The sequence below is a fragment of the Dermacentor andersoni genome, chromosome 11, assembly GCF_023375885.2.
Source record: "Dermacentor andersoni chromosome 11, qqDerAnde1_hic_scaffold, whole genome shotgun sequence".
Taxonomy (NCBI): Eukaryota; Metazoa; Arthropoda; class Arachnida; order Ixodida; family Ixodidae; genus Dermacentor; species Dermacentor andersoni.
Genome location: NC_092824.1, coordinates 86,357,615 through 86,385,295, shown reverse-complemented (window position 1 = coordinate 86,385,295; position 27,681 = coordinate 86,357,615). Strand labels below are relative to the sequence as shown.

The window sequence follows — 27,681 nt, the reverse complement described above, 5'->3', positions numbered from 1 at the left end:
CACTAAAAAGAATGTTGCATGAACTAAATGGACCTCGATATTGTTAGTACGTTTACGTTATGGATTCGTCGAATATAAAGTTTCGTTCAGTTTCCTCATTTCAGCTTTCTGCCTCGTTGTGTTCGCTCGTGCCTACGGCCGCGTTCTATTGTGCCATTTTATAATTTCGTTTGTGTGTGTGTGTGTGACTTTTATTTCGCATGTTCCTGTGGGTGGGCAGCGCAACCCGGACGAAGGACGAGAGGCAGAACACAACACGAGCGCAGTGCTGCGCTCGTGTTGTGTTCTGCCTCTCGTCCTTCGTCCGGGTTGCGCTGCCCACCGATAGGAACATGTTCAATCACCAACTCGCCCAGCTTGCCGTCTTAATTCATTTTATTTCGCGCGCGCACAGAAGCAGTGTGCTTCCGATTCGCTGTTCAGCAAGCATGACTGTCGCTGAGCGAGAGGTGCGATAGCTGCATGCCTTTTACATAGTCACTGCAGCAAGTGTCTGAAAATTTCTATTGACCGTTTTCGTTGAAGCTAGAGTCAGCACGCACTGCTCATTCTTAGGCTATGATTCAGTGACCATAATTTGGCGTTAGCAAACGAATAGCCAGATGCAGTTATGGTACCATAGACTCTAATAGTCTGTGCGCGTCGTAGCAGACGCCCCGTAGTCTGCCACCTTTACGACGGCGGTTTAAGGGGCGGAACGAAGTGAAATCCTTGAAGGCTGTTTACTGCAAGTTTGTTCATTGTCTTTGAGACGTATGTGTACACATAATATACTTTAACGCGCTTTTTTAAGAATTTATTTCGCAGTGAAGCGGTAAAGCGCCGCGTGGCGCCACGGGCTGTTCACGCTGAAGCACTGCCCTCTAAATTTTTTTTTAATTAGATGGCACAGTCAATTTGTTGATTTGTCTTGTATGTATCATAAAAGGCTGTAATTCGCACAAATTCAGGCAGATGTCTGATTATTTTACGAAATCGTCTGAAAGACCGTTGAAAACCAGGTGCCGCTGTCAGTAGCCTGCGAATTTTTGTTTTGGTTTGTTTACACCGTGCTTTGGGGATTTCTCGCTGCAAACAGCTGATGTGATGCATTCCCGCTGCTGCCTTTCCTCTTCTCCAAATATGTGAGACGGTTGCTAGGCGTCCCTGTGCGCATAATTTGCGGGATCAAGTTGGCGCCTCCCAGGGAGGTATGCGAACGTCGTTCATCTTTCGTAGACGCGCTCTCATTAGCGGCTGGCTCTGTTGGGACATTCTCGCACACAACCAGCTGTGCTTAACGCTTCGGCTTTCGTGCTCTAAAAACAAACCCTCTAGATTTCGAGTTTGTTGCCTGAACTTAGCCGTTGCACGGTTTGAGCGCGCTTTTAGTTGGCAATAAATGCTAGTAAACCATGGACTAAGATGCATTGACAGCTCGCGAGTGACATTATAGGCCAGTTAGGAAATTGTCGAGCGTCCGGTACCTCTTGTGTTTAGGCAACGAAATGCAGTTTTTTACCGTAGTGAACATGAGGAGATGGTTAGTTCTTCCACATATATGGAGGTGCAGCTTTTGGAATCTAACCGTGGTATATACGTAAATTTAAAAAAAGAAAATGCTTTTTACTTTCGTAACATATATACAATAAAAACCAGCTTCAAAAGTTCAAAAGGATTATGCACTGTAGCTGTATTTGGGTCTCGTGAGGATATTGATATGTCAATTAGCATCTTTTTATGTTGCTGTCAATTATTATATCCCAGTCAGATTTAAAAACACCGCTGAGACCAGTTGGATTTTTCAATGGGACCCAACTGGTTCCAGTTGGACATCACTGGAGCTTGGTATGCCAACTGGTCCCAAGTCACCAGATGAGTAATCTCGTGAAACAACAAAATTGTTTGTATTAATAATAGCACAGTTATAATGTTAGTTTTCAAGTAATGGATCTCTGTATTTCAGTGTGATGAATGGAGAGAAGCATTTATTGCTGTCGAGTTAAAAATCTCTCTTGAAATTTTACCAATTTTTCTTGAACCACTGGCACCACTTGGTCAACCAAATTTTGCTTGCATATATATAGCACCTGACATGTATCTCTCTTAGTGAAGTGGTGAATGCTGGGTATGTCATTGAAGAGAATTTCCGTAGTGTGTTCATACCTGAGTATGCTCCTCAAAAGGAGTTTCAAGTTTATTCATGTCATATGAAGGTTCGGGCCTATGGAGGCATTTACTTCTCCATTCCTTTTGTTTTTCATGTTGGTCCCAACAAGTCTAATTCAGAGACCAGTCGGGTACAGTTGTGATCAAAAAGTCAGTTGGTCCAGTCGAACCTGTTGGATTTTTACAATGGGTGTCCCAAAACACAGTTGGAAATACCCAATTTGTTCATGTCTTGTGACTGACACAGCATGGCCTAGTTGCCTTTGTGCCATTAAACCCAAATTAACCAATGAACAAACCAATTTGTTCCAATTGGAAATTTTAATCTGGTGTGAGCAATTTTTTTTTCACTTGAGATATGCTTCGTTCGTGTGTAGGAAACGTTACGATTTCCTTCAGGTGGGTTCCAGAAAGCATGGCCGTGCCGGAGACGGAGGCGTCGTCGCTCGAGGCACTGCCAAACGAAATTCTCTTCAAGATATTTTCTCTACTCGATGCCCAGTTCATTGACCAAGTAATCGGAAAGCTTTGCACTCGCTTTGCACTGGTGCTCAGTGATCCCAGCTTCTGGCAAGCGAAGCTGGTCACTACGTGGCCCAAGCCATACCCCTTACCAGCAGGTGAGCGCTGTAAGAGTGCAATTTGTTGTTGCATTTGACTTGAAAGAGTCTAGTAATAAAAGAAATGGCACTTACAAGCCAAGCCACAGAGCATATGGCAAGCATGAGAGCACAGTTTCTTTGTTCTTTCATTTTGCTCTGTATCCTGTTGTAAGATCAGGCTATTTCCTTCATTACCCAAACATGCACAACCAGCCAAGGTTGAATCTCTGACATCATCCGAATGTCACCTCTGAGCTGATCATGATGCACTGAGTAATGCGCGTTATTGACTGCCTTGATTGGAATTATATGCTCCAGAAAGCACATAAATTTGACACTAAATCATCGCAGGTTGTATGCATTATCCATTCTGTTTGCAGCTGGATTCCTGTGATATTGGGATGTCAAGCTTACAGGTTTTTCGTGCCATATTATCAAAAATACTGCTACGATTCTAAATTGTCCTTACACTGACCTCAGCAAGACTGCTGAACCATGGAATTCTACCTTGTCTCTGCATCTTAACATGTTGACAAATTTTCTGGAAAAGTCTGCAAGATCTGTGTTAGCCTGTATGAGACAGACATGTCCACTAAGTAAGGGAAAGCTGTACATAGCCCATTTTCAGAATGCTTCAAATACTTATCCTTGTGGCATAACTAATTAGGGAACAATTAATCATCTTATTGTTGTTCAATCAGTAATGTTCAGTTTTTGCATAAAAAGATTGTTCACAGGCTTTAAGCATACATATATGCACAATTTTATTACTGATTGCATCCATTACTAACAAGAAAAAAGTGCTTCTATGTTCCTGCCAGAATGCACTACGTTGAATGCACCATTAAACATGATACATAGTACTTTCACCAAAGTGGTTGTGTGGTATGTATGGTAGGCAGTATTTTTCTACTGTGCCTTGAACTGTTTCACTGCATCACCATGACTAACATTTTCAATGTAGGAGATTGTGTAGACCTGCTCCAATTCACTTCCTTAAATGACAGTGCAGTACCACCACAGAAAGGGCTAAAAAGGATTGTGACAAAAAAAAAAGTAACAAATCTCTCCCTGAACACTGCATTTGCTGCATGAAAACGGCTTTAATGTGTTGGCCGTGCGATATGTTCGATATGTTCAGTGCGATATGTTCAATGCCCAGTTCATTATGGGGGAGTTACATTACATAGCCATAAGTCAATACGTTTTGCGTGTTTTATATAGAAAATAATTCGCTGTACTCAAGTGCATTATATTCAGGTTTGACTGTACTAGCACAAACTTCATCAAAATCCACCCTTTTCATGGAACTCACACCATGCTATATCCTTGATAGCACCCACGTTGTATGACTTACTGTACAAGCTTTTGTGAAGCAAAATCTCACCTAAATGCTTGCTTGTTGGATTTTAAATGCTGCCTGCAGGTACAATTCATTTCTGGAAAACAGCAGTGAAGCAGGTTGACAGCTGGGATGACAGGGTTGTGTGCTGTCCTGTTCACAAGTGCGTTGCCCCATTACAGCACTGTCATTTTCCAGTTCCCATGCACCAGGTGGCCCTAATGTGCTCCATTTTGAAATGCATTTTTCTTCTACTGTTGGTACTACAGCAATAATTATTTAACAGCCCATAGACAAGGTGCTAATCTACACTTGTTGACAATTAGTATCTGGATTTTTGGTATTCAGCAGTGTACCACTTTCCAAGCCTGGATTGAAAACATTAGCATTGCTTGGCCTGTGCACCATACCAAAAGCTGTGCGGTGCTGACACACAGTTGGCCCTCACCAAACAAGCAGCAAAGCTTGTCTAAAAACAAGCTTGGCTCCTTAAAAAGGCAGGGAGGAGGAGCACACCTGCCCCCATCTCAGATGACACTTATGGCAGGGATTCTGTGTTTAGCACCTATTTCAAGAAACATGCCCTCAAATCGCATGAGTGGAATGCATCGATGTTCCAGTTAACAATGATCAATACTGTGAAAGCATCCAGGTGCTTATGAACCCTCTATGCTCCATTTTCATGCATAGTAAAATATGCAGTGAAGCCTAGGGCCCTATAACGTAAAACTATTCCAATCTGTTTTTATTCCAAATTGGCTATTAGCCCTCCCTGATAGGTCAGAACAGTTCGGGTCCAGCCCATATGAGCAGGCACCACACCCATATGGGCAGAGCCCGAGCCTTTTTGAACTATCACAGAGGGTTAACAGTCAATTTGGAATAAAAACAGTTTGGTATACTTTTACGTTATACCAGCCCTAGAGAGACTTTCTCTCTTAGCCGCATTCGTGACCGTAAAATAGTGCGTTGCAGCTGACAATTAGAGGTATAGGTGTGCATCATGTAATTTGATGTAACATTAAGTCTAATACTTCTATGTTGAAAAGTACAATGTAATTATTAAGTAGGAGGCATCGTAGATCTGAACCTGTTTACCATCGAGCAAGCAGAGCGACTCGTTTTTGCGACCAGCTGCCACAGCACACTGTCTATGTTCACAACCAAAGCATAGTATGTCACATCCAGGCAGCACAAAGATGCTGAAATACTATGTGTTGTGATGTAGCATTGCATCCACAAGTTGTAGTTGTAATATACAAGGCATTCATTCTGTTGAAAGCATTGCAGATAATAAACAGCGGCCCTGTGACATGTGCAGAGTGAAGCTTCTACATTTACGCTGTATTGTGTAGCACCAGCAGTATTGCCTGCTAAGTGTAAAACGGAGTGTAAGGGTTCACAGCACCTTTGTGTGACAGTTGGACAAACTTGTTTTGACGTGCTCACAATTTTCGCGTGTTCTGTTCCTACGCTAGATGAAAACTTCGACTGGAAAGAAGCATGCGTTCAAAGGGAGCGGCACTTAAACCAGTGGACCAACTGGGAGGATGAGATGAAATCCATTCGTATTGCTGATGCACACATAGGGATGATACATTCAGTCCTGTTGATGAATGTAAGTAAGGCGTTTTATCATGTTTCCATAAGTAGTCAACATAAGTAGTTTTTGGCCATCCCTGGCCCTTGCACCAAAAAGTCCTAGTGTGGTCAGCTGAACAGCCACTGTGAGCATTGGCAACTTGGCATGGCACTTCAGGTATTCTTCTTCATATTTCACTTAAATTAAAAGATGAGTACTTCTTGGAGACGTCCGGCTGTTAAGAGTCACCAAAGTGATGTTACAGCTTTTGTGTTATAGTTATTTGTGAGAACCTGTTAGACTTCTGTCTGCCCTTTCCACCACCACTGGAAAAACAAAGTAGGGTTTCTCTGTGGTATTCTGTGCCTCAGGGAAATTGCAGAACTCCCCAAGAGAAATCCTTGTGATCTCCACATGGTTTTCTGGTTTCTATACTTGCAGTGTAAAAATGGAAACTAAGTTTTGAAGAGGCACTGCCATCAAATGCCATTAAATTTTAACATATGGCACCTCCGCCAGAAAAAATGTCATTAGGGAACTTACGGCATTAACAAACGAATATCATTATCATTTTTTGTGCCCTTATGAGCTAAGCAGTACACTTGATTATTTTGATGATTTTGTGTGTTATGTGTGGAGGATGTACTGTCTCGGGCCAGCTCTTGCTTTACGTCCCACCAGCACTCCGTTGATGCGAGCCTTTGTTGGCTGTGGCTTGGAGCCTAGCCCTTACATAACCTTTGCTTTCCATATTGGAATGGCTGACAATGCTGCTTGTGTGATGACTGTAGTCACGAGGAAACACCAGAACATGTCTCGTGTGACTGTCCTCGATGCAGTGTAGAAAGACAACCACTTGTTCTCTTTTGATGACAGACGATTATCAGAACAAAGCATTTTAGAATGTGACAAGCCATCGCAGCAGAGGGCTACGAATGAATTCTCGCAGTTCTGAAGGACAACAAACCTACACAAACGAATTTGACAAAAACTAGTAGTAACTGTCATCCCCTGGTGTGAACAGCTGGCATCATGTGATTATGCTCTCTCTCTTTCTGTGTTCTTATCTTAATACCTCCCTAACACCCAGTCATGGCTTAAAGCTTAGAAAGTCGGGGCTTAATGTTTCGTGTGGGCGCTCCTATCTAAATACATAGGAAAGGAGCAATCGTTTCTCTCGGTAACCTATGCACCAAATTTGGTCAGGTTCATTCTATTGTTTATTGCCAGATGCAAATTTTTTATTTAGACCGTCAATATTTTAAAGAAAAATTGTCAGAAATTGCAAATTTTCAGAAAATGAAACATCAAGTTTATAACTCTGTAACTCAGCAATGGCAAATTATATAAGTCTGTAAATTGCATCTAATAGCACATCTAAAGTGGACAGAATTGATGTATTATACGCTGCTCTGCAGTGTAGCATTATTGCATGATTATGACTTTTGCAAAAGTCTTCTAACATGCTAGCAAATTCACACAAGCTGTAAATTTATATCATATTTGTCCGCTTTAGATACTCTAACGCATGCAATCTATAGAATGGCGATATCTGTTTTTGATGAAGAGGGACAAATTTGCAAACTTTGGGCTTTTATTTTTTGTTTAACTCACAATTTTTTTAGAATTCTTGTTAACATTCAAGCCCTAAATCAGGATTTCGCTTCCAGCAGTCACCAAAATTTAACTTTCTCTCAAAAATGCAACAAATTTCATTAAAGTCGGACGGCATCGCGTTGGGCGGCATCAAAGTTTGGCCCAAGTGAAAGCTTCCTCTTAACACATGCACAGACTTGCACTCACACTCGCCTACGTAGCTACCTACTGCACACCCAAAAACATACAGCATATCAGCAGCCCACACATGTGTGACGGCCCCCCCTTGAGCAAAAAAGACTTCATGCGCTGCCCCCACTGTAGGGAAGCAAACTGGATTTTTGAGTCTGGTTAAGCTTTATTGCCTTTCTCCTTTTTTTCGTCCCCCTCTCTTCCTAACTCATGAATTAAAATTAATCACCTGCATTTTTCAGGATGGCTCATTGTGTGTCACTGGGTCTCGTGATCGAGATCTAAAAGTTTGGGATGTCAGGGACCGGGACAGAGCTTCAGAAGGGGAAGACCTTCTCCTGCATTCAGCCCCAGATGCGCATGAGGTGAGTACTGTCTGTCTGTCCGTCCGTCTGTTCATGCGTCCGTCCCACCCTCCCTCCCTTTATTAATTACTTCCCTCCACCTTGCGTGTTTCCGCAGAACTATTACCTACGTCACACTCTTGCCTTTGCTTCGAGTTGTTGAGAAATTCGACTTCGCCCTGCCATCTGCCAGCCGCGTGGTTAGCTCGGATGGTAGAGCGGCTGCCCCAGAAAGGCGGTGGTCCCGGGTTTGAGTCCTGGACCAGGACGAATTTTTCTTCAACTGCGAGGCTTTTCTTTCGAGGTACCCGTATGGGTTTCCTTTGTAGCAATTGCTACGAACGGGTAGATGTCTGATTTTCCCTGTATTGTCTGTCTCTGTGTCTGTCTGTGTCTGTTTATCAGTCAAAATGCTTATTGTTTGCAAATGCTTCATGTACGGGGTTGAAAGTATAGAAGCAAGTCCCATAGCTAAGTTCAGCATGGGGCCCTCCTATGTCAGAGTTCGCGGAGAGAAGTGAGTGAAGCGACAGAGATGAAACTAATAATTTTGTTGAGTTAAACAAACACAGACAGTTAGAATGTTGATAGTAAACATGATAAAAGCAATTTCAACTACCTGTTAGAAACAGTACTAGTATTTTCTGAATTGTCACGGAGGGAACAGAAAGCTTTACATCATTAGGCAAATTTTTACAAAATGCTACTGCTGCACTATGCTTGCCTGTACTGAGCTAGATTTCCTTTTGGTGTTAAGTGCACGGAACTTGCTCGTTCTGAGCATTTGGTTCGTTTCTTTGCCCCAGGGTTGGATTTGGGCCCTGCACTGTGTAGGCAACAAGCTGCTCACCAGCTCTTTCGACAGCACGCTCAAGTTGTGGGACGTTGAGTGTGGACTCCGCGAACTCAAATGCTTCACGTGAGTTCATTACATCATAACCATAACCTCGGCTGGCTGCGCAATGTCATATGCAACGGTGAAACAGCAGCGCCAACTGTGCCAAATTGCACTGAGAGTGGTCCTTCGGGGCATCCTACTCCAAAACGGCATCTTACCGGAAAATTGAGCCAAGTATGCGCTGTAAAAGCATAAGAACTGCCTTGCTGGTACAACTGAAACAAAATTCTAGCAGATGCAAATAAGTGACATTTTGCATGCTTTGGTGCGATGTTATGTTTGTCTATTTTTTTTCATGTCAGTTTAGTGTCTTGATAACTTTCCCATGTGATCATCATCATGAACCGAGCGGACATAGCCACGATTGTAGAGCCTTTTTACATGGGTGGCACTATATTGCATAGGCAGTGGCGTCAGCAATGAGCTGTCCGATTGCTGACTTGGGCAAACGATTCATGTTGTGTGCCAAGTATACACTTGTTACTGTATACTTGGCGATTGTTTTCAGGATTGCGTGGTCTGCTTGATATGGCATGGGATCTTCTACATTGGAAACGGTTCTGTGAGACGTACTCAAGGAATTTAACTTAGCTTAGCCGGAGTTTCAGCTGCAGGTGAGGTGGACGGAGCAACTAGCATGATGCGTCTGTACATGTTTCAGCCCACACTCTTCCTTGGGGATTCGTCCTATATTTCTAAAAATTAATTTCACAAGCGTGCCCCTATTGCAACATTCTCTCTGTAGTTCTAGCCTAGGGCTTATCAGCAAAAGTATTAAGAAACATACACAACTATCGTAACAACATGGGTACCATTCTGCTGCGGAATAAGTTCTGCTGTTTACTTTGACAAGTGTTCAAATTGTTATCTGTAGATACATTGTGCAACTGCCTCGTTTGTTGATTGCAGTTTTCGTCCCTGTATAACATAGCTTTGGTGAGTAATAACAGCATACCGTACAGTGAACCATGCTTGTCGAGTGATCGAGCGGCTGACTGTGAACTGCGCGAGCATCCGAAGAAGTGGTAGCTGCTCGGTTATAGATTTGTTCATACTACAGTGCATGGACCAAGCATGCGGCATGACCTTGCATGGTCTTACTGCATTGTTAGCCTGTGTGCGTGTGTTCTTTTTTTCTTCTTTCTGCTGCAAAAGATGACGACCACATTTGCTGATTGCCCACTCTTGACAAATGCAATTCAAATTGTACGAGCTGTAAAACGATGCACTCAACCATTTTACAGGAGTTGTGCCCTCACAAATAGCCATCTCGTTCTTTTTGTGTAATCCCCTTTAAATGTCGCTGCTTGACAGGACAAAGAGGCAATGCCAAACTTGGTATTCCATGCATTGATCGCTGTTTTGAGCCATGCCATCGGCCTCACACCAGAAGGCAGCAAAGACATAGCACACTACTGTGTACATGAAATGTGTAGAAAGGATGTCAGTGGCTAACACAAATATTATGTAATGACTGGCACTTAGATGTTTTGGGGTTGTACATGAGTGCTCTTATGTTTCAGTTCTCATCCCAAGCAATCAAATACAATATTTTCCAATTCATGCTGGCGATTCACAGACGCCGCTGCTCTTCATCGAGTGGAAACGGTACAGCCAAAATAGTTCACAACATGTACACACACTGCCGTTGGTGATGCACATCACATGTCTGTGCAGCCAAATAAAATTTATGCATATTGTAGTTACTGCTGCACACAAAGGCTACACAGTGGTTCCCCAACAACCTTGTATGAACTGACATTATGTACATCTTTGGCAGAACGAGCTAGAATTTCTCCAAATTGTTCTGCAGCCCACAATGGGAACGCATTCAAACAGGACATAGCTGGCTCGCACAAGCCAGAGAGGAGGAAAGGGTCACTGTGCGCTGATTGCCAGACCTTTCTTTCTCACCCAATGGAAAAATCTCTAGCTGATGAGATCGGTCCTCCATTTGCTGTTTTCACTCTTTTGTTGCATTTCTCTTTGGTGGAGGTTCCACTGTTTTCCCGCTATGCACCCGTCTTGTTAGTGCTCCTTGTGGTGCAGCTGTATATTCGTCATACTACTGTGGCGCAACGCTCGGTCAAGGAGACTGTTGGATCAAAAAGCAGCTTCAGATGATGTTGAGTTGTACATTGTTTAGCATAGTTGTTGACAGTGTCACTTGAGAAATACCTTGAATTATGCGTACTCAACTGCTGGCTAGGAGGAGGAGGAGATGAAAAAGGCCAGGGAGGTTAGCAGCTGCTGGATAATAATTGGCTGTTAGTGGAGATCATTTCTTGCAGCACTGTGCAATCGAAAAAGTAGGTTCTGTGATTGTATAATTTTAACAGCTTATGCATGACCCAACTCCCGGTTATGCAGGAGAGACTTTTGCGTATTAGAAGCAAATAAACCTCTGGGCGTCTTCTTTGTAACTTCAATTTCTTCAGTTGTTCCATGATGTCTTTTTTTCTTTATTGGTTTGCTTTTTTGCTCGCTTGAAGCATGGTGAATATGTAAATACCTGTTGTAGGCCAAAATAATAGATGCAGCTTTATACCATGGTATGCACATAGGGAGAGGCATTTCATAAAAATGGCCCCTCACCAGGCCACATAGCACATTTTGGTTATATATGCTGAAAGTTCTTACATGCTCTGTAGGGAGCATTCTGCCGTAAGAATTTTTCAAATTGGTTCATTAATAGCCGAGATAGAAATATTTTAGTTCTGCGAAACAATGATTTCGGGAGGCGAGTTCCACTGCCAAGAGGGATAGTCTCTCCACTTGCCCCGTCTAGTCTCCGCATGTGAAATTCTTTCTCTGCGTTCTGCAATACTGCAATACCGGAGCTAGAGGATCGCGTGGTGCATATGTCATGGGCCCCACCGTCATTTTTCTTCCCCTCAATTTTTTGCTGCACGCAGCACTTCAGCTGACAGCGTCGTATGCGAGATGTTGTGTTTGTCTCGTGTCACGCAGCGCACGATTTTGTGTACTGTGCATGAGAACACTTGACTAGCAGTATAAGTCAGTCTGCACAAATACTAAGCCATACACAAGTGACTCACAGAGCATGATCGTGCGATGGAACACGGTAAAAAACGACATAGTTTCATTGTCTGCCTGCGTGACTGCACAGCGTAGAAACAAACAGATGAAACAGAAGTACATCTCTCTTTCTACGGTGCAAAGTAAAACAAAAATGCACAGACATTCGGCTTGTGTGTTTTATTATTTTTCTAAACTGTAATTCATCTACTAAAGCAAAAGCAGCCATAAGTAACAGAAGTTGCCTTGAATAATTCTCGAAACCACGTTCCACTATGAGCAACGTCACAGTACTGCCTTGTACGTAGGCGCATTAGTGCAATATGCATAGATTCTCCGGCTGGGAGCACGGCACCCACGAGGAGAAGGGCAAATGGCATTCAGCTCGAAATTGCAGCACTCTCTGCGGCGCATAACAATGTTAGCGATGTAATACTTTGCAGACACGATTGTTAGTGTGCATCATATGCATGGCACTTTCAGCTCAATATGGCCAGACCTGGTGAGGGGTCCCTTAAAAATAATTAAGCTAGCCTGGCAGTTTTTATCCTGAATGCCGCATTGATATGCATAAAGCTGGCTCTGCTATATTTGTTGACCATTTCTGTTAATATCGAGACCATATTGCATATATATGTGGTGTACTCAACATTGTGCCAAATCAGCCTTTTGGCTGCGCTGAGGTCTGTGCTGGAAGGTGAAATGGCTGTTCCACCACTGCGTACGCAGTCTGCTATTTGCAAGCACAGGAACCTCCCTGTATTTGAAAACTGTGCCTGCAATTATCGTGTCATGCCTGTCACCTAGCATTGTTCGAGGTTATGCAATGTTTTTTAGTATTATTGCAAGATGGCATTTTGACTTCCAGAGTGTCTGGCTAGGTGCCAGTCTTCTTTAAAGGTTCCTGCTCTGCAGCGCAGAGTTTGTAGTATTTTATAATATGCGCCACTGTTTAAGTTTCTAATCTCACCATTCCTAATGGATAGGGTGATAAGATTAGGAAATTCACAAGCATGAAATGGGTTCAATTGACATAGGAACGAGGTAACCGGAGATTCCTGAGAGCGGGTTTTGGTTCTTCAGTGAAATTAAAATAGCCGCACGATGATGATCTGTGGTCACTCGTTCTTTTGCAACAATGACCTGGACTATACATTATGTTACAGCTGCTTTAGTTTCAACATTGCTTCTTTTCTCCTTCTCGGCAGTAAGTTTGAGAAGTAGCTATTTATTCTCAGGGGAATGTTTTCCTGCTTTAGAAATTATGCATTATCAAGGATGTGTAATGCATTTTATTATGATGCATGCTGTTGTGAGCAGTGACCATTCTTTCATATTAGTGGTATCGATACAGTCGACCTTGTTAATTCCACCTTGATGGGATCGAAGAAATTGATCAAGTTATCCGGTGGGTCAAATTAAACAAGATGCAGAGGAAACGTCAAAACACACCACTGATTCATTTTACAGTATTTGCTTGACGTTAACTCGCATCCTAATCAAATGCACGTCCACTTTGTATGTGTCCGAAAGTATAAAACTAACATGGAAATGACTTAAAGCTACTAACCAAAATATAAAAGTAACGCGCACCCGATTTTTTAGAATGGTGGCCAATTTCCTAAAAGTCAGCTTTGTTGCAGTACATCATGTTATGCGGTAAAGCGTATGAATGCCGTGAAGGCGGTTTTGATTTCGTAACCAATTGTACCGCACAGGCAATTTTCTGCCCAATTTGCTTGGAAAACAAAAGGCGCTTGTCAGAATTGGGGAACTGCCGTAACCAGGCATTGTGAGCTACCGTTATCGCTTAAAAATCTTCCTAGTGTGGGCTGTCAATAGGAGTTTTCGACAGGAGATGATGTACGTTCAACACATTCAGTGTCCCTTAAGATGTGCTGGGACGTGCTGCTCCAAAGGGGTCATTGTTGGAGTCACCTTGTGGTTCAGGCACGTGCGTGTGGACTGGTCACATTCAAATCATCTGGTAAATACCGACTTCAGTGCAGGGAACTTCAGTTGTGATTTAATTAACTGAAAAATCGAATTAACCAGTGTCAAATTAATGGAAGTCTACTGTATCTCTCATCTTCTGTTATATTGTAACACAGATTGAGTCCAGATGACTAAATAAATCGATGACTTAGTGGAGTCAGTAGGTCTATTTTGGTAGAAGTTGTGTCTGTGCAGTCTGGGATTCAAGACGGGTTTAAGTAGCATCATTTAATTAGACGTCTTTATATATCGCTTTAGCTACATTTCCCTTGTTCCTGTCAATGTTTCTGTATGTTTCCACACGTCTTTCTGGCTTCATTGGCATTCTCTTAATCTGATGTAGAGAGATAAGTTGTTCCTTGTCCATATGTAATGAGATACGGAATTTTGGCTGATGGCGTAAGTAGTTTGCTCTTGTGCCTGGACTCTAAAACATGTCCTAAGGCAAAGTTCAAGGGCGGTAGTGAAATCTGTCACTGACACAAAAGCAAGAAGAATCAAAGGAACCAAAGGGCTTGACTTATTGTTAGCAGCAACCAAGTGGAGCCAAGGAATTCAAGATAGGTGCCTTTGTTTTTGTAATGACTCCATTGTCTGTTGGCTCCATTTGATATTGGCAGGGAAAGCAATTCAAGTGCTACTGCAGTCCTTGAGGTCTGTAAGCTTGTGTACTATCTTGTGTACTATCTTGTGTACCAGGCTGTGTACAACCTTGAATGTACACAGTGTTCTTTTCCTGTGTAGGGTAGTAGACCAGACATCCATCTAGCTTGGTTTCATGCATTTTGTTTATTTTCATTCTCCCACGGTCTTGCCTCCCCAACGCAGCAGAAAACATGGCAAGCCAATGATCTGCTGTGTAACATCCAGTCTCGTTTCTGTCCACATTGTTGTAGTGTCAAGGCACCAGTGATGACGATCTGTAGCTCTGGCGGGGAATTCGTCCTCGGCAGCTCCGATGGCGTCATGTACCGGTACGACTTCCGGGAGTCGAGAGAGCCGTTGCCGTATTGTGCTACCCGGGGCGGCGTCATCACCTGCATGGCTGCAGACGACAAAACCATCTTGGCAGGCACCAATGCAGCACGACTGTACACCATTGATCGTCGTGTGAGCCAGTTCAGGCCGGAGTTGGCCATGGTGAGCAGCACGATGACACTTTTGTGCAAGCTTAAGGACTTGCTCTCCTTTTTTTTTTAAATACCATCTTTGCATACATAATGTGATGTGAATATGTCATCTGGAGGGTGGTTTTAGACAGACGGCAAAGTAAAAAAATAATCGTATTTTAGTAAACTTAATATAAGAACTTGCATATTTGCTTAAAGTGCTCAAAAAGAGTATTTCGCACTTACCGCTGCACTGTTCTTGTTGAAATTTTGCAGAAAGATTGCGTGTTGGAGTCTATGTCGTTCAGTGTAACACTTGGCAAAGTTAGTTGCCTGGTCCTTAAAAAAAATGTGCGAAGTTGCCTTCATTTATGAAGATGCAAGATATTACTACAACTGCGTAAGCATAAACTTCTGCAGCTGCCTGCTGGCAGCTGCAGAAAGCAGCCTTTCACTAAGGGTTGCCGCTTGTTCCAGAGGGGCAGGCAACATGTGGCAACATAAGTTCATGCTTCCGCCTTTGCGGCAGCAGTTTGCATTCTCATACATGAAGTCAACTTTGAACCTTGTCCTTAAAAACCAGGCAAAAAAGTCTGCTAAGTGTTAGACTAAATGACGTAGACTCTAAAATGAAATCTTTATGCAAGATTTGAGCAAGAACAGTGCAGCAGGAAGTGCAAGATCTTTCTTAGATCGCTTCCAGTGAAATATGCAGGTCCCTGTATAATATTAACTATAAACTTAAACTGAAGGTGCAAAATGCAACTGCAACCATGGGCTTATCTAGAATCTTTTTTTAGCATCATGAACTACCCCAGTACAGAAAACTCTGTTAATACTTATTTGGCATAAAGGGCTGCTCTGTTTGTGGAGAATGTCTCAATGAAATGAGAACTTGCTCAAATTGCAACGCCAAGCTTCTCAGAGCTGCAGGACTATTTCCTGCTGTGTGGAAGTGTGAGGTGTTGTAACTCCAGATATTTTGTGTTCAGTGGACCTGTAATATTCAAAGGATATTGAACACTTTAAATCAAACCGTTAAAGTGTTCTTGTTTCTCACGCAACAGTCGTCTTACAGCGCATGTATGTTCAGTTCTACCATATGTGGTGCGTGTGCTCCCCCCCTTCTTTTGTATATTTCGTGTGTGTGTGTGTGTAATTGTAGCTTTGGTCACTAAGCATTGCTGCAATTTGTTACATGGGTTCATGCAGCGTTTCAAGCACAGCTCTGTGACTGCCCTGTCTTTTGACTCGCGCCAGCTATGGATGGGAATGGGGGATGGGACCATTTATACAGTCGACATGACATCGAGTCCTCCCAAGATTATCCAGGTATGTGCACGTTGCATACCTGCCAACTTTTGGGATCTTATCTTTTGTATTTGCCGAAGTTATAGCACTCGTTTATAACCGTAATGTTGGCACAAATATTTAATGGTTTATCATTTGAGCATAGTTTAGGGCCTAACCAATTTCAAGAAAAGACATACAGTCGCTGCAGGTATTTTTTTATGTCCAAATTTTTTAGACCCGTCGATTATGTGGAGCTTATCACGTGGCAGCGCCATGAGGTGATAGAACCAACATTATAATGGCAGCCGAATTTTTAACAGCCATTTCATGAATAAACATCAAAAACATTTCTCCTTGTCTGTGATGAAGATAATTTTTGCTGCGACTATTCACAGCATCCCTAAGAACAAAGTCTGCACATCTTTAATAAGTAGCCAACATACTGAATAGCCAAACAATTTATAGTATTTCTTGCCATATTTTATGCTTGCACACTGAGCTTTACATATCGTATGCTAAAGGACCACAGGTGGTTCGGCTTGATCCAGAGGCATGTCTCCATGCCTTTGCACTACTTCGAGGCATTAAATTAAATTAATTGATAAAGAGACTGACCTTATGGTACGGGCTGTACTTGATCGAAAAATATGTAACAACAAATAAATGCAAGAGGGTACATTTGGCGACTGAAATATACTACCAATGCCTAATCCAGTTGTAGCCATGCGTAAAAAGGAACATTTTTGGTGCGACATGTGGTGTGAGCTGCAAAGTGACGGGTGTCTATCTGAGGCCTACGCAGGTGCGTACTTTCTCGTAGATCTCTCATTCCCTCTCACGTATAGTGGTTTCTTAATCTTTGGAATTACAAAAAAAAGAAAAAATAAAGAAATTTGATAGTAGTATTTGTACAATTGCAGCATGTGCAGAGTGCTGCATGGGAACAGATACAGGTTGTAATTATACAGTGAAATCTTGTTAAACCGTAGTTGTCTGGAGCTCAGAAAAAGTACATACTAAACGGTAGTACTGCTTAACCGAAATAGCATGAGATCGCCCACTTACCTTTCAAAAACGGAACTATGAAGTTGAGATAGACTAGTGAATAGCTGGTCTTCGACATGACCATGTAACTGGCACATTAGTTTTATTCATTCAAGATTTCATTCTTGAAAGGGTAAATTGTCATCCGCCCAACCGTAGCTTTCTGCTGCCTCCCTCCAACTGGTGGGCTTCTTTAAGCACGATTGATTTGTCAAATTAAATGTCCCCTTGCATCAATTTGTCACTTAGTTCGCCATCCCTCTCTGGTCTGCTAGCCTTCTGGTTAGCTCACATGGTAGAGCGACTGCCCTGAAAAGGCATTGCTCCCAAGTTCAATTACTACGCAGTCACTACGAAACCCGTATCGACTGCGTTCCAATAGAGGTAGTGTGCAGAAACATTTGTGTGCTGAAATTACAGGGCGGTCAAGGTACCCGGTGAATTGCAACTGCAACCAGACTTGGATGGATATAATGAACTAAATCTAAAATGTTTCTTACTGATCTCACTGTGTATCAAATACATGTTTACACTGAATATAGAATATTTATTTATTTATTTGTTTATTTACTTAAGTTACCCGTTAAGGCCCTCTGGTTGAGAATATTACATAGGGAAGGGGGGGGGGGACAAATACAGATAAAGTGAACAATGCTGTAGATATAATTCCAAAAGAATGAAATAGACAAAGTACGAAGTGAAATACTATAACCGTTGTCTGCATGTGCGTGCATGCACTTGCACATGCTAACCAAGACTACGTATAATCAAATGAGAATCGTTAAATGGAAACTAAAGTTGTTTTGGTTAATTGGAAACATTTGCGGTGCTTTGGAAAGCTGTCACAGCATGACTTGACTCCCGAAATTATTTTCTCGATTGTGTCTGTACTGATCGGTTGACAAAGTATGATGTGCTTACAGTGGAACCTCGTTACACTCAAGTCGCATCAGCCATAAAGATGCCTTTGTTAAATCCAGTACTCGTTATGAGCATACAGGCTGATTTAGGCAGAACAAAAATGGCAGTCAAGTCTGTGCAGAAGAAACACAAGTATGGTGCCTCTGACGAGCCAGCAGAGGGTCTCCTGCATACTTTGATAGCTCGCCGGCATCTTGCCATGCCGGTCCGGAGCACGGGAACAGCAGTAAGTTATGTACACACACACACTGCACTTTTGTGTCAGCATATTTGAGTAGTCCTGTCAGCAGTATCTGACATGCAGTGAGCTGTCGCGTTGGCATTCGGAGATTCAAGCTACGTCTCTACAGACATTCGCCGCTTCTTTTTTATCCAACAGAACACACAGGGCTCTCTTGAAGCTTGACAGCATAGCGACACTCGTCATTGCTAAAAGTAAAAATTGGCCAAATGTCTCCACTGTTCTTTACATCATGCCTGACTGAAGCAACAGGCAACCAATCTGTTGCAACATGTGAGAGTCAGTTTCTCCCAGGACCTTTATCTTTACGTGGCGGCTGCTTTGAAATGCAACGCAAGATGCGGGAACATAACAGAATGGCGCTTTATCAGATGGGAACACTATACATAGGAGTCAATGGGATTTATATGCAGGGCTACATTTACTTTGGGGCCTGCTAGGGTCTTATTTGCATTTCACAATTGCCGGTTCTATTTAGTCAGCTTCAATGCAGTAGAACCGTGTTATGTGGTGAAGCGTACACAAAATATTGTGGTAGGGGTCACTGTCACTGAACACCGTACGTGCTCCTTAACTATACACACATGAATCTGCCGTTCCTAGCCATAGTATGAGCACCGAGACATCTAATAACTGCACTGGCAGCCACTCGGGCTGTTTCTGACGTGCTGTGGCGATTTGCGCCCTTCCTCACGGTTACATTTTCCTGGCTGGTACGTTCTTTTTCTTTCCCATGGTCTCTTTAAAAAACATACCAATGGGGTTCTACTGTAGTTATGTAGTTAGGCACACTATGAAACAAGAAACTTGTGGAACACTTAACAGGGACAGCTGAAGGTCTGAAGGTCACAGCCTGAAGGTCATCATGTATGAAGTCTTGGAATTTGCTTATGTTTGATTTGGTAGCGATGTGTGATGGCAACTGGTTCCGCTATTTTATTCACTCAAGGCATATCACGAAGGTATTCTTGTGTTGGATGCTACTTCTGTATGGCAAGGTTGGAGTGCAATCGTGAGCCTTCAGCAGTAATGCGTTTCATAGTTCAGGCATAGCTTTGCTATGTTAAAACCCACTAAATAAGTTTGTTTTCCTCTTCAGACTGTGGATGTGCCTCCAGCAGAACCGCGTGGCATGGTGTCCAGCATCCAACACACCTTGGGCAGCGTGCTGGTGTCGTTTGTCAACAGGCCCATGGTTGCCTTGGAGCCAACGCTCGAGCCAGCCGTGATTTCCTGGGGCCCCGAACAGCAGCAAGTGACTCGTGTGAGCATTGGGGTGCCTTCACACGCTCACAATTGTTTCTTTGAGATGGTTCGTTGTATACTCGTGGACAACTTTCTGTGGCAGTGAAAGGAAAGCTTACAGAGTTCTAGCTTCTGCCCGTTTGTTACTGCGTCAAGTAGTCTGGCATCGTTTGACAGTGCGTTCTGTTTCTTGTTCCTAGAGCAGATAACTGAATCAGTCTGGCTTGCTATTTTTTTTTTATTATTCAAGAATGACCCAGCACTGCCCTTTGGCGTTACAGCAGGAGTGGTTACAGCATAAATATAAACAACTTTTCATTTTGACAACATACTTCCTCTTCAGGCAGCTTGTTTCAAGTGGTGATTTCGCATTAGCCAAAATGCAGAAGAGCAGAGTGAACATGTAGAATTCATATTTAACACTGAGTTTTGTATATTATGTCATGTTTCTATCAGTGCTGTTGTAAATAGGGCGTTTACGTTTTCTGTTCATTCCCGAGCTTATGCAAACACGAATGGGGCTGTGGGACTGTCTTTAGCAGCGCTGTCACGTGCACACTTATGGTGCGCCTGACTGGTCGCTTTCAACGCTCTCGTGGTGCGGTTTACACTTGGCTGGTTGAAATCGAGCGCTCAGAACACATTCGTCTTATTCATTCAGAGCGCTGTGCTCCATGTTGGAGCACTCAGGGGCGCTCCCACCTTCAACCTGGGAGTGGTGCTGAGATCCAACAGAAATTCTAACACCTGGCTGCTCCGTTTGCTCTGGCAGAGCACTTGGGGCGCAGCCTAATGCACCATTAGCCTCCGTAGCATTCCTTTCGTTGTCACTAGTTGTCTATAAGTATAGGATCGCAGAGGCTGTTTTGGTTAAATGGGCCAAGGTTGAATGTGCAGACCTTGCTCTGCCTAACATTTACATTAGTGGATGCATTCGGGGCTTGCTGATAGGCTTTCTTCACTGAAAGTGCCTTGCTGTCATAGTGTCTCACTGTGCGCACGACAGTGCAAGCAATCCTCGTAAGGGGAGCTGCTCTTCACAGCCCGGTGCGTGCTGTCCACATACTGAAAATAACTCTGTTCGATGCAGAGTGCCATTTGTGCTTCAGCCGCAGTTAGTTGTGCTGCCTGAACCTCTTTCGTTGTCACTGGATGTCATTAGGCAATCTGTGAAATTGAACCAGGAAATAAAATCAGAAAGTAAATGTCAACAATGTTTGATGCAGGGCTGGTTAATGAGGTTGCACGATCCTTGAAATAGCATAAGAATGCAAAACAAGAGTAAGCAATTAAAGCATAAGCTAACAACTGGCATTTATTGAAAACACAAGGCAGAAATAAAGGCGACACGAGAACAAACTAGGAAAGGGCAATGGAAAACAAAGTCACTTTTGATCACATTTACGGTTAATTGCACCAGTGCAATCTCGGAGGCCATGCTTAACTACGTTTAGCTTGCGCCAGTCTACGCAGTGCTCAGCCGTAGAAGGTGCAATGGTTAGCCACTGTATGTGCTCGACTACTTCTGCTACATGCAACGGTGCGAAAGACCTCTGTATCATTCAGGCATGCCGAGAAGACTGGTGCAGCTACACCCGACCTTTTAGACCGCATCGAAACCAGTGCAATCTCAAACGTCACGAGTTGGCCAAGCCACGCCATAGTGGCGAGGTTCGCTGGCCCACTCATTCGCACAGCAGGAGCCATGTGAAAACAACCGATCAGCTTCAATAAGCTGCCTAGTTGACGCACCACATTGTGTGCCACGTTTTATTCGGCAGACCTAAATCGCACCCTGCAAGTTATTTTCGGCCTCGTCGCCCTTTCACCGGTTTCATGGATGAGCCAAGAGGAAAGCAGAAGCTAGACGCTGGGATGGGAAGCATCTATCGTAAAGGCTATCGTACCAGTCGCAGGGTTCTCACTGGTGTTCCAGAAGTCGCTGGGCCTGCTAGCGCTGAACTTGGCATCAGAAGTTGGTGGCTGGGTGTGATTACATCGTTTTAATTGCTTTTTTCTTTTTTTGTTCTTTTTACACGTAACAACATGTAATTATTTAGTATATTTTAGCAGCGCCTCCAGGACACCAAAAGGCCACCTGGACACCTCCAGGACACCTGGACTTGTCCGTGAGTTCAGGCTCGCCGAGGCCTCCATGTGCCAGGAGGTGTATAAGATCATAGACAGCCACTTTTGTATGCGAACAACTCCCAGCTTGCTCAGGCCACAGCAGCTTGAACTGACTGACTGCCCTGGTTCTAGCTTTGATCACCCTGCTAACCCTTAGGTGCCCTGGAGATCCTCTGTTGCCCACTTTATTATAATGTCAGATGATTCCTGAGGCCTCCATTTCCTGGTAACGTGTGTTCTTCTGGAGCAGTAGGTGTGAAAAAATCCTATTCATTGTTGCAAGAAAAAAAAAAAACAAGCCCTGTGACTTCTGCAACACCAATCTGGACCTTGTCGCATCAGCTGCTGAAAAGTCGCATGTTGGACAAACTGAAGATTTCTTTACCCTATTGTTAAAATTTCATTGCATGCACAGCCGTGTAGCGGTTCCATGGGCTACAAAGCCACAATCATTGCTTCTTTAAGGTTGTGCACCCCAATTGGCATATATTGTAGTAGCTATACATACTGTTCATAGATATAATGAATTAATGCATACTATACGAAGTGATTTCAGTCCTTGTGCCCTTATGCTAACGCAGTAATAACGAAATCAGGGAGGCCTGTTAGGATGTAACAAGCTGCATAATTTGAGGCATCACTGCAGCGACCTCAATGCTTTTAGAATCTGCTCACAAGATAATGGAGAGCGCAGCATGCACTAGCAAGTTTTTTCTCTAAAATTATTTTTCTGATTGCCGAGGGTGTTCTAGTTGAAAGTTGATCCACGAGCACAGATAGATTAGCACATTAATCCTACACACTGCCAATTCTACTGTTGGAGAGACTGTGACATGGAAAACAGGTCGAACGATGTGAACGTACATGTGAAGTTTAACGCTTTTACTCACAACTTGTCATGTGACCTCTCTTTTCGCGCAGTTCCACTTTGATGGCAGAACGCTGGCAACAGTGGGTTCCGAAGTTCTCGAGGTTTGGCATCCAAAGTGCAAGACTGGAATTGTGTGACCAGAAATGAACTGTGTGCTGTGATAACAATATGCAGCTTTTGCTGCAGCACATTGCAAGGACCCCGTGGCACGAGGTTAATGAAATTGCAGGTGTAATAGTTGCAGAAGTGCCAGTAAATTATGATCTGATGCATGCACTGTTGTGCTGACAAGCTTAAAAATTTCAGGTGATTGAATTAATTTTTCATTTCCAATTTATCATAAAATTTTATTGCTTCAAAGACTAGAGCACATATCTGTTCAGTTGAAGCTTCGATGTCAATGTTGTTTATCCAGTAATGGCTTGTGGTTAGGCTAGCCTGAACGTTATTTCGATAGTGAAGCAATAGCAATAATGCGGGTGGCTTGTTTTACTAAACAAGGGCCAAAAGGATGCCGTTGCTAATGTAATATTTTTGTATAGCAGTAATACGAGCCTTTCATGTTCCAGCAATGCAAAGTTGTGCCTTGTGCATGGGCCTTCTCGCTTTTAGTGTGTAATATTTAATAGCTTATGTCTGGCTCATCTGTCGAGGCATTTAATGAATGCAGACACTCCTTTGCTGTTGTCAAAAGTGTCCAGCCCACTATGATAAAGGGTATATACTTTTGACTTGTAACACATATATAATTACTTGTAATTAGATTATGATTACAAGAGACTAACTTATTTCTAATTCATATCTCTGTGTACATCTTCCTTATGAAATAAGCGTGAGACTCATTTTGACATTTGTATATTTATAATTAAAAAGTATTTTCGGCGACCTGTTTTGAGTCACGAGTCCAGTTCATAGGAGCACTAGTAGAAAGATATATGCTTGGCAAGAGTGCATGATTTCAAATTGCACATCCTTTTATGCACACAGCATAACATTGTTAATCCATACTTGCCAACCTGCGAACATTAAAATTGTTTTTAAGTCCCGCACACTTAAAGAGGAGTAAGGTAATATCAACCTTTATTTTTCTTTCTTTCTTTTATTAAAGAACACGGTGTAATCTGCAGTCACTTGGTAATAATCCTGCCATATCTGTTTCACGTTGTAGTTCTGCGGAAACCCGCAAGGTGGAGAGAAGTAATTGACAAAGGGAAAATCAGACATCCACCCATTTATAGCAATTGCTACAAAGGAAACCCTTACGGGTTCCTTGAAAGAAAAGCCTCAGAGTTGAAGAAAACTTCATCCTGGTCCGGGACTCGAACCCGAGACCACCGCCTTTCCGTTTCAGTAGTCCCTCGCAGCACTGTGGAAACTATACGTTCGTTAAATCAATCAGGAGGGCGAATACATCGTAAAGGTGTCCTCCTGCACCCTGTCATCTGCTATTGGCGAGGGCTACAGCGCAGACGGCGGCAATGTCCATGAACATTGCGCAATTGCACAGCGAGATCAGCTGTTGTGATAGCAGTGGTAGAAAAATCTTTTCATATTTGCTCTGATACCGAGAAGGCAAGCCCCTTCAGGTTATTTTGAAATGCAGAAGAGGAGGGTTGCAGAGACGGCGGAAGTGGAGGATTCGAAAAGAGCATTCAGCCAGCGTGTCACACGTGATGGTGGCGCCACTTCTTGATCCCTCTTGTAACATCCACTTGAATGTGTTGCGCTCGCCGACATTCGTGAGTGCTGCCATTTTCTTGATTAGAATTTTTTGCATGTTTACCACGGTGCTTCCGCACTGTTTCAAGCCTGTTCAACAGCGACTTATTCATTATTTTTTCGTAACAGAGCAGCTTGGAATTATACCACACAAGCAAGTCTGCAGACACCATTTTTGCGAAGAATGAACCGCTACCCATGAGGGAGTGCTACCATTACCCATGAAGGCTGCGCTGACAAATATGCATTTAGCCACTCTTAAAGCAATTGTTTGTACTGTTTTAAATACAAGTTAATGTATGTATGGCAGTGTTGCATAAATTTTTTGTTTCTTTGCACGTTTTCATTTGAATAAGTGGAGAACTCTCTTTTTCAATATCATAGAGCCTCGGTAGATGTTCTACTAAAAAAAACGAAGCTAAATTGCGCAATAAACCGCAGCTGCGACCTGCAGAGAAGCTTCCAAGTTAACACCTGCCAGCAAGACCACTTGTGAATGCCATTTAGTTGTCCAGTGGGTTCCAAACAAAGACACTGGATCTCACTGTGCAAGAATTTGCGCTCTCAGGACTCGTAGCCTTGGCTCGCTGCAAGGAACTACTGAAACGGAGTATAGTACCACAGTTTCACTGCGAAGCTTTGCAACATACTGTTTCTTTTAGACTTCCTGTGTCAATTTAAAATAATTCCTGCTTAAGCTATGCACAGCATGTTCCATTCTATCGCTATAAATCACAGTCCGTTAATTTTCACTGAAATCTCAAGATATGTCCTGAGCAGTTGGTCCTTTGGTTTGCAATCTTGTGCCACTCCATCTTTAAATTCATTCGAAATATTTTTGTGAACAGAATTTATTTTTTCATAATAGCTGGCTGAACGTTCGTAAAATTGTAGAACCAGCCGAAATTTGTAACTTTTACGAAAAATTTGCAACAGTTGACAAATGTGCTTTGGTGTCATTAAAGGGGACACAAAAGGAAAATATTATGTCAAGATAGATTGATAGATTATTGGTCTAGAAGGTTATCCTCATTTTCTGTGTACCAGTATATCATTTCATGTATTGTACCCTCAGGGGCAGAAGCATTACAGAGGGGAGTGGTTACATCAAAAATCAAATAAATAATAAGGTAATAAAATACATCAGAGCTAAATATAACGCACAAGTGAAAAGTACACCAAAATATTGAAAAACCAACAAATAGTACAGCAAGTAATCTAAATCTTACAAAATGTTTCCAAAAAGAAAACACACAAAATGGAACAACAGAGAACCAGTAAAGTGGAAATTCTACGTATTAGTTACCATTACTTACGGTGTTCTCGAAAAGATTGTGGTCCGTTATATCTGCAATCACTGTTGTGTCATATCACTTTATCATATAGAAACCTGCCGGCCAAAGTCCCATTGCTACTCCTCAATTTGAACTGCCCCCACTAAAACAGACGAGTTGACATGACCTACCTCTATGCCACTGTCTGTGAATTGGTCAGTGCTGATGTCACACAAGGGGTACCACAGTCCGCAAAAGGTGTCGCTGCTCCAATTTTCCATTTTTGTCATTTTATTACTTACAAAAGCTCTGTTCTCTCAATGAATGGTGAATTTATTATATCGGAAGTGTAATCTTTAAGTCCATTTAAGGAAGTGTGCATATGAATTCTCACAGCTGAAAAATGTGATGCTGAAAGTCACCTACAATGGATATGTTTTGTTCAGAAAAGCATTGCTCTCTGATGAAAATCTTGGAAGAGTGGTCAGTGCACCCGTGGTAGTGAGGTCCTTACGCCTTTCTATGAACTGTGGTGCCATGAGCGAGCAACGAATGTGCTTCGGCTTCGCGAAATGTGCATCCGTGGAGCAGTGACTGTGATACCGCATTAATGCATGCAGTGCCGGGCACTCATTGTCTCATCCAATATCAGTTGCGAAAGAAAAAAAAAAAGACATTACCAGCGGGATGCGAATCATCTGCTTTGGAGAATACCGGCGTTGCTTATTTTTTTTTTTCCAGCTCACCTTTCACCTCTTGCCACCGGCTTTGCTTAATTTCTGATAACCCAGTTGCATGGGGCAACTTCGTTAACGATTGGGATTGATCCCAATCATAATCCGTCTGCCTTGCATGACCGTGTTAACAAGTGCTGGTTTATTGCCTCGTGCAATGTAGTGTGTATCGTGACCGTTTCAACAGGTAGTGATGCTATTGGTGATTGCATAGCTCCAGATGTGCTGGTGGCACTATTTTCAAGAGTGCAGGTCCCCTGCTCAGTTCTGGCTGGAATGCCTTCTTTTCCTTTATCTTTCATAAACATATTTTATTGTTGACATGACAGTGGCACGATGACATGGCACGATGGTGGTGATGTATTGCAATGCTGTAAATACAGCTGAAAAGTCCTTATATCAGCTGTTGCTGCCAAATTTTGTTGATGGTTATTTATTTGTTACTACCCTCAAAGCTTGAAGTCAGTACAGAGTGAAGTGGTGCAGGTGAGTACAGTAACAAGAAAAGATTCTTGGTTATACAATACAAGCTTCTGATGCAGGAAAACCATCTTGCGTAGAGGTGATCAATTCAAAAAGGAGTTCCCAGTCCTATGGAGTACGTCGAATTAACCAGTATAGGTAAATATTTGTTCACTGTGCTAGTGTCAACTTCATTACTGTGATTGATGTGGGAAGGAGCATAATACTTTTGGGAAAGTTTGATGAAAGTGTAGCTGTGGAATACATTAACACCACGCATGCTAGGGCGAGTTGTGACATATGCGAAAAAGATTTTGTGAAGTAAGACCAGCCTAGAACGTTATACAATTTTTGCACGGTTATGCCTTAAAGGGACACTAAAGGCAAATACTGAGTCGACGTGAACAGTTTAAATACCATTCCAGAAACTTCTAAATGCTTGTTTCTTGGCAAGAAAAGACTTAGTTTACGAGAAAGTTGCATCTGAAGAGTCCGAATACCATTTTCGAAATTCAGATCTCCCGCCACCCAATCGGGGGAGTGGTGACGTTGCATACACCGTCACCACCCTTTGCTGCCGTCGGTGAGTAAAACGGCACCCGGCAGACGGCGGTACCGAGCCAAGGCAGAGTGACGGAGCGGTGGATACGCCTCTGCAGTTGCTGTTTGGTCAAGTGACGCAGACCGTTCGGGCAACCCATGACATTACGCGGAAGTTGAATTCTCTGCTACTTGCAGTTTGTGCGGGTTTTGCGAGCCAGCGAAACCAGTGCAGCCCTGCGCGACAATGAAACTACTGAAACATGAAAGCATGGGCGGTGCAGAGTCGAGCGAAAACGAAACCTGTCGACCGCCTGCGTTGTTGTTCTTTTTGAGTTGTTTTTTCTAAAGATGATAGAA

General features: G+C 42.9%; 1 protein-coding gene across 2 annotated transcripts; it reads left to right on the top strand.

The window, feature by feature from the left end:
* Positions 1-1,000: 1,000 nt before the first annotated feature.
* LOC126518005 (F-box/WD repeat-containing protein 9-like) lies at positions 1,001-23,481 on the top strand. Of its 2 annotated transcripts, XM_050167846.3 has the most exons (9): positions 1,001-1,190; positions 2,548-2,768; positions 5,571-5,710; positions 7,705-7,827; positions 8,613-8,725; positions 14,635-14,878; positions 16,060-16,179; positions 19,446-19,610; positions 22,643-23,481. In XM_050167846.3, the coding sequence occupies exons 2-9, from the start codon at positions 2,564-2,566 to the stop codon at positions 22,727-22,729; spliced, it is 1,197 nt and encodes a 398-aa protein (XP_050023803.1). In that variant the 5' UTR covers positions 1,001-1,190; positions 2,548-2,563; the 3' UTR covers positions 22,730-23,481. The 2 variants fall into 2 exon arrangements, with proteins under 2 accessions (XP_050023803.1, XP_054920349.1); XM_055064374.2 differs by lacking the exons at positions 1,001-1,190; positions 2,548-2,768 and adding an exon at positions 4,160-4,255.
* The last annotated feature ends 4,200 nt before the right edge of the window (positions 23,482-27,681 follow it).

Excerpts from the sequence above, each read along its gene's own strand:
- LOC126518005 (XM_050167846.3), top strand. The coding sequence starts at position 2,564 with ATGGCCGTGCCGGAGACGGAGGCGTCGTCGCTCGAGGCACTGCCAAAC. Across the intron at positions 7,828-8,612 it reads CAGCCCCAGATGCGCATGAG|GGTTGGATTTGGGCCCTGCA; the intron begins GTGAGTACTGTC and ends TCTTTGCCCCAG. Across the intron at positions 8,726-14,634 it reads CGCGAACTCAAATGCTTCAC|TGTCAAGGCACCAGTGATGA; the intron begins GTGAGTTCATTA and ends ACATTGTTGTAG.